Source organism: Austrofundulus limnaeus, unplaced genomic scaffold (genome assembly GCF_001266775.1).
Source record: "Austrofundulus limnaeus strain Quisiro unplaced genomic scaffold, Austrofundulus_limnaeus-1.0 Scaffold10, whole genome shotgun sequence".
Lineage (NCBI taxonomy): Eukaryota > Metazoa > Chordata > Actinopteri > Cyprinodontiformes > Rivulidae > Austrofundulus > Austrofundulus limnaeus.
In genome coordinates this window covers 4,971,889-4,983,608 of record NW_013952412.1, presented here as the reverse complement: position 1 = coordinate 4,983,608, position 11,720 = coordinate 4,971,889, and the positions used below count along the sequence as shown (strand labels likewise).

The window sequence follows — 11,720 nt, the reverse complement described above, 5'->3', positions numbered from 1 at the left end:
CAATTATATTTTATATATTGTTTGGGGTTAACAGGGACGTAATTTTGTTCCACCTCACGTGATGCGAATGACAAAGTCTCCTTAAATACTTGAAAAAATAAATGTTCCAGTTATCTAAACAAATTAGAATAAAAATTAAATGAGACAGCGGAGGCTCCATGGTTATTTTATTTTATTTTAATTTATTCACCATTCTTTAACCAGGCAAGTCCCGTTGAGGTCACAGATCTCTTTTTCAAGGGCGGCCTGGGCCTGAAGACAACCTATTGTACATGTTTTTGTGGGGTGGGGGAAACCGAAGTACCCGGAGAAAACCCACGCAAGCACAARAACATGCAAACTCYGCACAGAAAGACCCCAGGTCCAAACCGGGTATCKAACYCCAGACCTTCTCGCTGTGGGGMGTCGGTGCTAACCACTGCGCCATCATGCCGCCCGAAAAAAAAAGTTAAAGTTAAGTTAAAGCCAAAGTTAAAGCTGCCACCTCTCGGTGAGAAGGTTGCAGGATCGCCTCTTGGTCCGGAGCATCTCTGTGTGTTCTCCCTGTGCACATGTGGGTTTTCACCTTTCTCCTGGTATTCTGTTTTTCTTTCACAGATCAAAAAACATTCCAGTTAAATGAACTCTAAATTGCCCTTATAGATAGGTGCGGGTGTTTCCCTCCTCTCACCCAGTGACTGCTGGAGAYAGACACCAGCTTCTTGTGACCCAGGAAAGAGAAACAGAAAAAAAATTACAGCTCCATATCTGGTGACTCTGTATGTTTCTGTCTGGCGATGTAAAGTAAATAACGATTATTTAAAAGAGTCACTTTATGGTGTGTTTGTGTCGATGCAGGGGAAACTGGGAGGTGAACAGTCGTCTGGTGACGCCCTATAAAACGGGCGAGTCCTGCTCTCTCTGCACCTCGTCTATGTCTGGCTGTTTCAGACTTTGGGATCATGAAGGTGGACTGTGTGGTATGAATACTTAGAATTCAGCGTAGTGACTCAGATTTTGTATTTTTTTTAAATATGTATATTTTAAGTAACCTCCATGCTKATGTTTGTTCAGAGATTCCAAAGAACCCGTGTCGCATGAGCTGTGGTCAGCACGGGCAGCTGAATGTTCCAGCCTGCAAATGCAAGTGTGACCCGGGCTTTACTGGACGTTTCTGTCAGGGTAACGCCCATGAAACCTGGTCTGTTCTGTGCAGTTTCTCATAGAAACAAGGAAAAGTGTAGAAACAGGTATTGCTGTACTTGTGTTTGTCAGTTAGATGCAGTACGCAGTGTGTTCACGGTCATTTCAAACAAGAAGTATGTTCCTGTGTGTGTGACGTTGGCTACGGTGGTGCTGAGTGTGCAGGTGAGTTCTTCTGTTTACTTCAGCAGGTTTTACTCTGCAGCAGTCTTCATCACTTCTTGTTGATGCTAAACTCTTATTGTGAGCACCTTCATTGATTTGATGAAGGTTACAGCAAAGACCTCTGATAGATATGTTACATTATTATTCAACAGCAAACATATAAAAYGTTCTCCACATGTTCTAATAAAGATTAATATATTCAAACCTTGAAAACAAACGGAAACACAAACTGTAAAAACGTTTCAATATGTTTAGTTTAATTTTGTTATTAAAAATTTCGCATCAAACTGGGGTTATTTAGTGGCCTAATTTTCTTTCTTTCATGTCCATTTCTTTGTGATACTTTGTTTTATTGTGGTCAGTTTGAATTTTTTTTTAAAAAAATGAATAGTTCAGATCTCATGAAATAGGCTATGAGCAATCAGTGTCTTACCTGTTATAGATGGCTCTTGGAACAACCCCAGTTTGAAGAAATGGAGCTGAATTCTTAMCAAACTGATGAGCTAATGGCTAATTGCATAACTATTTTATAAATATCTATGGTCATTTGCAGTAGCAGGTGGCTGTAGTGATTCCAGTGCGACCTGGTGCCCTTTATGCGGGAATATAAAAACATTTCTGGCAGAATGTGATGCAAAGCTAACAACGATGTAAAGGCCTAGCAGATAGTGTTAGCATGAACCACTAAATTTCTAAGCTTTTGGAAGCTGGAGATGAATCTTTTGTGTACCTAATTTTGTTTGTTTTATATAACTTTTAAGAAGTACATTTTATACAAAATTATTCAACAATAAAAACCATGAGCTGTGTTCAAAAGAAGTCTTAACTAATCTAACCCAGAATAGATATSAAGTGGAAGTACTACAGTTATACACTTTGAAGTACATTTTATTAAKTAGTTTGTATTTAGTCAATTTTTTCCACAACAAGCATCAATATACTTATTTTGATCTGTTGTAATAACAGTGTCAACCATGTGTACCATACTCTAAAAGATGAGAATAATCAATTTGAGGTATATATATTAAATTTATTGTCATTGTTTTCTGACTGTTTGTGTCTAAACAGAAAAGGTGCAGTTTCCACTTCATACCTGTGATGTGACAATAGATGGAACCTGCTTCATGGTCTCATCAAATTCTGATTCGTACTACGGAGCCAAGAGTCGCTGTCAGGTGGGAGAAACMGTTCCCCACAGAGAACGTCTGTCATCAGATATAGAAAATAACTCAAATAGGATGAATTTTTCTGCTTGAGTTTGCATGTTTCTCTGTTTTAAAAAAACCCAACAGGAACTTGGGGGAGTTTTAGCTCAAATCCACAACCAGAAAGTTCAAGACATCCTGACGTTTTATCTGAGTGAGCTGGAGGCGAGCAATGAAGTCACCGACTCTGAAACAAGAAACTTCTGGATCGGTACATCAAATAAATGTTAAAACAGCTCTGGAGGGCGCTACCAAATTACTTTTTTTCTTCTAAACACTGTAAATGGCACATAGATCAAACAACAATCACTGTGCTTTTTTTTATGTCTTCACAGGTTTGACATATAAGATTCCAAAAGAGTCATTTCGCTGGGACACAGGAGAGATCMTTCGATACAGCAGCTTTGCCTTTGGGCAACCTGACAACCAAGGGTACGAAACACATTTAGAAACACTTTATAAACATTTGAAGCAGAGACAGCTGAGGGCATGGGACGCAGATAAACAAATGAAACAGATCATTTAGTGAAAAATCTATTTTTCTTCAAGAGCTTAAGGGTGTTTTTTTTTTTTTGCTTCTCACCTGCAACATGTAAAAGATTACTGCAAATAAAGTGAAAAAATATAAATATTTAATTCTGTTACAGGTTAAAATGTAGTAATTTTAATGTTTCCTGCCTGACATGCAACCTTCACCATTACCAATAGGTGTCCCTCTTCTTCCTCTCTGTTTTTCTTCATCTATCCTAATTTAATATCCTCTTTTCCCCCTTATTCTTTGTTCTGGCAGCACATATCAATGATGCTGCCAACTCACTAAGACTCCGACTGTTGAATCTATATTCTGCAAATGTTTACTTTGAACAGAGTTACTATTAAAAATTAGTCATCTGTTTCTGATTCAAAACAAAAAACAAACAAACAAACAAAGAAAAAAAGGGCCCTGTTTGATTCAAACTGAACATTTGGGCTCCAGCTCTTCTATGAAGATCAAATCTCTGTATTTTACTCACTGAATCTCTTTTTTTTCTGTGCAGTTTTGGAAACTGTGTAGAGCTGCAGGCGATAAACGCTTTCAACTGGAATGACCAGCGCTGCAAAACACAGAACCGATTCATTTGCCAGCATGGTAAGRCCCCTTCAGGAGAAAGTCAATGAAGGGAAATAAATGTTGTTTTTACTGGTCCCCAGTATTATCGAGTGGGACATGCAYACCACAAATGTGATGTGCAACCCAAATTCAGTTGAGGACCAAAGGAATCATTGGGGGGAAAAATTCTTTTTCACCAGGTTCCAATCTTTAATTTATGACAAATTTCTTGAAAAGGTGAGACTAATTTTAGTTTCCATTAAAATATCTTAATATCAGTGTTGGAAAACAAATATTTGAGCAAACAAAAATTACAAAATTCACATTTTCAAAACCTCAGCAAACTCTTAACAGTGAAGAACTTTTCAGATTATATTTCTTTCATTCATTTGTCAAAAATGATTGGCTGTTTATACCTCTCTTTGGAAGTTATTTCAGGTATTTGATGTTTTGGTTCAAGGAAGGTGAGGCTAAACCTTTAACTTGCACATTTTGAGGTAGATTTGTTTACAATCATTTACCTGCTGCAGCAACATTTACTCTTCATCTTCAACAATTTTCTCTAAAAGGTTACAGGTTTGGTCTCCAGAGCTTTAACTAAATCTATTTTTCATTTCACCGGTAATTTGATGTCTCAAGCTGCAACTCAAGGTCGCCAATTTCTTCCTTGGCCTCACAACCACACAGGTGTTCTTTCAAATAAAATGAATAGTTTTTATTCAAACACATTTTTACTCACTAGCCAAAAAAGAGAGACCCTTTTCGACCTTTTAATAAAACCAGCAAATATACAGAAGAAAAATGACTTACCAAACTTTAATAAGACACCAGGATCAAGAGTGGGGTTTTTGTGTTTTAATAATAAAAAGAAAAAAAAATCAAAAATTACAGACAAAGATGCCTCACAGAGGGTTTTTTTAGTCAGGAAAGCCCCAAGAAGATCTGAGTCCCATGGGAGCRTCCATGATCTTTATAGTCCCTGCTAAATATGCACATTCAGTTTAAACATACAGTATGTTCATCCTCCACCCTTTTCTTTGTCTGAAGAGAGAGGACTCAGGTTTCACTAGTTGCATCAGTGTTCAGGTCCAGCCGGGGGAAGGTGGCCGTTCCAAATATTTATGACTTATCCAAGGCTCTTCCTGCAAGGCCGATGGAGCTGCAGGACGGAGATGGAGTTTGCAGCTGCGTGACCTTTAACCCTACGCTCCAGTTCGAAGCAGATTCAGCGCCAGGCACTGTTTGGTCCTTTGTTCAGACTCTGCAGTTCGGTCTGATGTTTAATCCTGTCCAAAAGTTAGCAAAAACCCAACTCTCTTAACATTATCTTTTACCTACTTCTTCCTTTCAGGGTCACTGGTGCCCAGCAGTCACTCACACMGATAGGGACAATTTAGAGTTACCACTGATCCTGTTAGGCATGTTTTTGTTCTGTGGGAGGAAACCAGAGTACCTGGAGAAAATCCACACATGCACAGAGAGAACATGCAAACTCTACCCAGGTCTCGGGCTGGGATTCAGTCCAGCAACCTTTTTGCTGAGAGGCAACAGCTGAACTAGCTGAGCCACAGTGCCACTGCTTTTGCAGACAAATAGATTATTATTGGTTTTTTTTAAGTTTTAGTTCTCCATTTCTGGATTTAATATTAAGTTTTGTTTTCTGACATTTTAATTACAGTACACAATAAACTGAAGAAAAAGCAATAAAAATAATGGGTTCCTAGCATCTTTTGGCCACATTCACCTTTGAATCTTCATCAGTTTTGATGTGAACAACTGCTGACTGCTAATTTTTGGGAACCAGTTTTGAAAAGGATTTGTAAAGCTTTGAACTTTCAGCTTGCCTGGCCTTTTCTTCTAACTTTTGAGGAAGCCATGGCCCCAAAAAGCAATGTCTGAGATTGCATTAAAAGCTGACAGCTCATATCCTGCAGGGCGCAAAAACCTTTGAATCGTGCTGCAACWCTGAAACGGTGCAAGAACAAAAATTACATAAATCCTGCCTTAATGTTCAGCCTTCAACTTTGTGTGGTTTCAGATAGCAAAGAATTTACGTGAGCAGCAGCTAAAATTATAACAGAGGTATTAAAACASTTTTACTGCAACACAACTGAACCTTTATGAACCCAGGTAGAAATATTTACCCTTGACTGCTTTTATTCAACCACAGAAAAACAGGCCAATAACTTTGGCTAATGCTAATWAGCAGCTAATGCTGCTAACGCTGCTTGTGCTGCTAACACTTGAATGCAGAYAATGCTTCCCTACAAGTCATCAAACTTGCAGTGTTAACAGTGGTTAGCATACATTTCTTAGTTAATGRTGACATCAKCCTGGTTAGCCAACGCTAACTGCTGCTGCTAACGTTACTAACGCCGCTGAAGATGGTATTTAAAATCTAAACTCAAAATATATTTATTRAAAACAATATGGATGGGACCTGTGGTCCGGCAGTTTGAAGTGCAGCTCAGACACYGGCTGCATTTGCAAATTTGATGTYGTCCTMGTGTTAGCCATTGCTACTGTCTCAGAATGATGATGTCCTAAGAGCTGAGCACCAACAGCAAAGGCTGCGTTCTATGCTGAAATACTTCAATGTAAACTTCAACATTTGGCTACAACATTTAAGATTTATCTTTTAYGTSTAGATTAACACATTTAGATGTYAGATTTCACATTTATTATTTAYCATTTARTAAAAATTAACAAAATGTAAAACRGTGAGCTAAATAACAGAAATTTACACTCAGAAAGTGMGCWATATAATAAAAATGTGTTATTGACATGTTTTAACATTTTATTTYACACTTGGCATCTCATAAATTGAAGCTTTGTAACACTTAAGCTGTTTTTCCCTTTTACAGTAAAACAGGCTTTTCAAATTGCTGCTGTCACTCGCTCTACCTGCTGAGCTCCACTGTGTCCAGATAATTAGCATTACCTGTTTCATAGCCTGAGTCACTGCTAATCACTGCAGAGCTGAGAGTAAAATGTTAATCCACTGAGTCCAGTAATAATGTCAAAACAAGACAAAATTCCCTGTGTGACGGTGCCCGGACCGTCAGAATGATTCTCACTCAGTACTCACCATCATGAACCTTCAGGCGATCGATGGACGCCTGCTTCACAAAGAGCCGCAGTGTTTAGACACACACACATCGATTGAGAAGGATCAGATGGTGGCAGACATTCAGTTTTACCCGCTTGAGTGTGTCTTTCCAAAGCTCTGGTGTGCTGAATCACTAAGGGCCGAATGTGTGGGAAAAAACAACGTTTTTTACAAAGAACTTTTTAAAAACTTCACATTGATGCTATTTTGAAAATTTGCATCAGTGCAAAGCAAGTATAATAGATTGTTGTCAAAAGAAGGACTGATATGTTTGTGTCGGTTAATTTTATTCTATTTGTGTGAATATTAAGTTCATTTTCTCTAAATAAGAGTAAAGTTTGGCTGAATCAACAAAGACTTTAAGTTTAAGCCTCTCAGAGTAACTCCCAGGCATCAGCGCACTGCTTTGTTAATTGGTCATAAAATGATAAGTGGATATCACTCAGCCTGAGGCAGACAGAGCTCTGTTCCTCCAGAGGACTGTGTCTGTGCACGGCACATTTTATTTATTTATATATATATTTTTTGTATGCGTGAAGATGAATCCACGTTTCAAGTCTCATTAAAAGTTTCTTCATAATCATCTGTGAGTGAAAATTGCAGGCTACAAATGAGGGCTTGTGCCAGACTCGCACKGTTCCACACACGCTTTTCAGTTTATTTGTGTATTAGCATGTCTGCATGTTTACCGTGTGTTTGTGTGTGTGTGTGTTTGTATTTTGCAGCTGCAGAGCACATCGCACAGTGGGAGGAAAGCAGGTGACCTGGATTTCTCAAAGGGCTGAAATAGGTGTGCTGTACTCAGTGATTCAGATCACYAACGTTGGTGTACAGTTTGCCAATTGTTAATTTATTATTAGTAACAACTTTATTTTAAACGGACAGACACAAAATGCACATGAAACATCTCTTTGAGTTTTTTTAATTTTTAGTAAATGTTAATTTTGTCCCAAAAGGYTTTAAAAACATAAAATAAAGAGAATTTTACAGAAATGTTTTGTGTTGATGTAGATATATTGGCTGTGCATGGTTTATCAATAAACTTATTAATATTATTTATTTTTATTTACCGTTATTTTACCAGGCAAGTCCCACTGAGATCTCAGATCTCTTTTTCAAGGGAGGCCTGGGCCTGAAGCAACCTATTGTACATGTTTTTAGGGGTGGGGGAAACCSGAGTACCCAGAGAAAACCCACACAAGCACGAGGAGAACATGCAAACTCCACACAGAAAGACCCCAGGTCTGAACCGGGGATCGAACCCAGGACCTTCTTGATGTGAGGCGTCGGTGCYAACCACTGAGCTGTCGTGCTATTCTTACCCAAACTTAATATAAAGAAAACATTTCACCTAATTGAAAATGACTGTATTTTAAAATATATTCTTTCAATAATCAGAATTGTCTTGTTTTCTTACATTTTTCATACATTTTTTTGTCCTTAACATTGGTCTGTCAATGTTAGGACATTTAGTTTGTCTTTAATATGGTGGGATTTGCCTGGAAAATACAGACTTCGCCTGTTTGGAGTAGAGAGAAAAGGACACAACGGTCAAAAACATTAAAGGTAAAAGTTAAATAATTAAACCTCCATTTTCCTAAACATTCTRGATAAGTAAATGCAAACAGTGCATTGTTGTGTGTACACCATGCTGGATGTTAATCTGAGGTTTTCAGATTAAAAACCGTAATGATAATGCTTTAATTTTATCCTGGTAAACWAGATTAGGRTTTATAGAAATTTAGCAGYTATTTGAAGAATTGCCAGGTAAGTGAATTATTACCACTTTACTATAACACTGTTTTATCCTAAAGTTAAAGGAACAAGAATATTTCCTTTTAAAGAGTAGTGTACATGTGCACATGGTTCACACTTGTCATATTTTATGGCTGCGCCATTAAGATGAACAAATATATAAATATATATTTTTTATTTAGCCCTGTCTAAATTAATATCATTTTGCACAAACAGATGATGACACAGTTAGGATTGAAGGAAGTGAACAGAAAGCAAAACTGAAATCTGCCTCTGTATGTGTTTTTATCCTAAGACCATTAAAAGAGCAATTTAAACCTGTCAACTGTAAATGCTAGCAAACCATTTTCTGTTTCTTCACTCTGCAGTTTTTATTTTTTTTGTTTGTGAGGGTTTTGTTATTTTTTATTTTTGCTAATCATGAGTTGTCAAGATTTTTGTTCCAGTCATTATTTTACATCTAAAGTCAGCAGAAAATAAGTCCACAACTCGAAATGTTTTCTTTACATTAAGTTGGGGTAAGAATAGTTCTGACAGCATGCAGTGGGACGATGATGATGATGGTGATGATGATGATGATACACTCATACAGGAGAGGGTAAAATGCTGCAGATAATCGGGTCAGAACAAAGCAGCGGAGCGGTGAAATGACTCAAATGAACGAAAGAGTGATGAGGTCACCGGGTTAAACTTTTGTAATTGTCCTTGAGCTCCACTGAGCTTCTACTTTGCATATTTCCTATTCTCTCTCTCTCTCCCTCTCTCGGTTTGCTGCATGGTGCAAAACATGAAAACATTACAGAACATCTCATTCCTCCCACACAAAGTTGAAGCCCCATCAAGGACATTTTGGGATTGGCTGAATAAGGTTGGCTGCACMGCGTGTCATTGAATGAGATTTGCTGTGTAATAAACTTTCCCYTTTTTTTCCGCTGATGCGTTAGTTCATGCATGTGACAGTCTGTCTGAAAAKACTGAGAGAGCTGAATGTTTATGTGTCTGCATGTGCGAGTCCTTCCTTCATATCCTTTGCTCTCTCAGTTTCCTGCTGCTCTCATGGTGCCCCCTGATAAGCTGCTGCGGCGGCGGCAGAGGGTTTCAGAACGGTGGCGGTGGCGGTGGAATTAGCTTCCATTGTCATGATAATGACAGTGATACTCTTGGCCCATCCAACTCAGACCAACCATTGTATGGAAACAGGAATGCAATTTCTCCTTCAGCGGCACCCGACAATCCTCTGCGAGAGTGAAAGGTCCCTAAATGACTCTCCATTCATGCAAGGCTGAGAGGCCAGCAGCCAATTAAAGTGGGAGCAGCAGAACAGTGCCATCCTTAAGACCCAAGTTTGCTTCTAAACACACACAGAGCAATACTAACACACGCTTACACACACAAGTTGCTGTATTTTTGTTTTGACAAARAACATCTAATCCTGTAAACTCTTTTTTTCCCCCAACAGACCTGATTCTAACGGGGCCACAGGCAGTGTGTGTACTAAATAACTCAAGAGGTTTATTCAGCACAGCGCGTACACAGACTTTAACAACGATTTTAAAATGTCCTAATACTTCAGCGTGTGGGTGTGTGGGGAAGGGTGGTACTGTGGGACAGCGTTTCTGGGAGAAATGAAAAAAAAAAAATCCCTTAAAACACCATCCATCATGGTTAAATTCTTGGGGGGTGTTTATGGTATCAGACAGTCTCCTCTGGGCATTTATCTGGCAGCTGAGGCAGAGTCACGACGGAGGGTGAAAGGTTTCAAAAGTGTGCGCTCTATTGAGCTGTGAGTAAAAAGATTGTGTGCTGAAAGGTTGTAAGGTTTTGGCTTCTAAAAATATATATAAATAAATAAATAAATAAAAATCTACTGGTTCACGTGAATTCTCTGTAAGCAGTCTCTTCCCACCAAAACTCTGCTTTTTCAAAGTCTGCAGAAATCTTTGTTGCTTTGCTTCAAAATATTTTATGCCATGCTCATTGTATGTCTGATAGGTCCTGCTGGATGTGACGTGATTTGTGTCAAACAGGTGTGATGGATCAAGTGCAAACCAATAAGGTTTCAGAATGGCTTAAAGAACAATAATAAGCCTAAATGAAACAGGAGTATTGACTTTATACTTCTTACCTTTTTTCTAAAGACTAGAAAGTACAGATGTAAGGTGAAAATGTGAAGAGYGGAAGTAAAAAGTCAACTGAAAAATAATCACTCAAGTATAGATAACCAAAGTTTCTACCTAAGTACAGTAACTAAGTACAGTATTTGTTTTAGTTACTTTACAGCTCTGCTTTTAGCTCAGGTGTTCATCATCTCTTTGCCTCAGCTCATATAAATCTCTGTTCATTGCATTATTAGCTCTTATGCCACAGTCTGGTCTCCTTTGTGTTCCCTATGATACTCCTCGTCATGTCAGCGCTTTATTTTCTGTTTTCCTTTAAAGGACGCAGCCCCCGAAAATGAACACAGCCTTTGTGTTATTTTTCTTGAGTTTTACCATCCATTCAGTTCAGTTTTTCTTCATTCAGTTCCTGTATCTGCCTCGCCCACTCGCACCTGACCCTCGTTGTCTCCACCCAGGTGTTTGCTATTTCTGTAAATCAGTGTAGACTTTTACTTGCTCCTTCTGTGTCCGAGTCAGTGAACCACCCTGATCCTCCATGTGTCCCGTTCCAATTCTCTGGTGTTTGTAAGTGGCGTTGTCTGCCTCAAAAGATTTGTTTCCTTGGTTTTTACCTACGTCTTCAAGTCCTGCTTGCATCTTGGCTTTCACACACTGACCAGTTGTGACATTTTGAAAATGAAACAACTTTAAATTAAATTTGGTATGATCCAACAGAATAAGATCAGAGAGAAATAATATTGGGTTTAAAAATAAATATTCAATCAATGTACGAGACATTTTCGGAATTAAAATTAGATTGTTTTTAATTGGATTATAATGAAAAAGACTGATTTAGACTAAAGTGAAATTGTTTTGAATTCAACTTCTTTACTTCCTGCCTTGAGATACAGAGGGTAAAATAAGTATTGAACACGTCACCATATTTCTCAGTAAATATATTWCTAGAGGTGCTAATGACATGAAATTTTCACCAGATGTCGGTAACAACCCAAGTGATCCATACATACAAAGAAATCAAACCATAAATGTCCAGAAATGAAGTTATTTGTAATAATGTGGAATGGCACAGGGAAAAAGTATTGAACACACTTACT

The 11,720-nt window shown here is 38.2% G+C and overlaps 1 protein-coding gene across 1 annotated transcript in view; it reads left to right on the top strand.

Annotated features, from left to right (window-relative positions):
- LOC106513211 (C-type lectin domain family 18 member A) overlaps window positions 1-7,806 on the top strand; it is a gene marked incomplete in the record, with an annotated part of 22,129 nt that extends 14,323 nt beyond the window's left edge. The window contains 8 exon segments of the mRNA XM_014001931.1: window positions 838-959; window positions 1,054-1,161; window positions 1,255-1,347; window positions 2,416-2,522; window positions 2,640-2,763; window positions 2,888-2,984; window positions 3,590-3,681; window positions 7,477-7,806. Of these exon segments, the coding sequence (XP_013857385.1) occupies window positions 838-959; window positions 1,054-1,161; window positions 1,255-1,347; window positions 2,416-2,522; window positions 2,640-2,763; window positions 2,888-2,984; window positions 3,590-3,681; window positions 7,477-7,514 (781 nt within the window).
- Window positions 7,807-11,720: the final 3,914 nt, after the last annotated feature.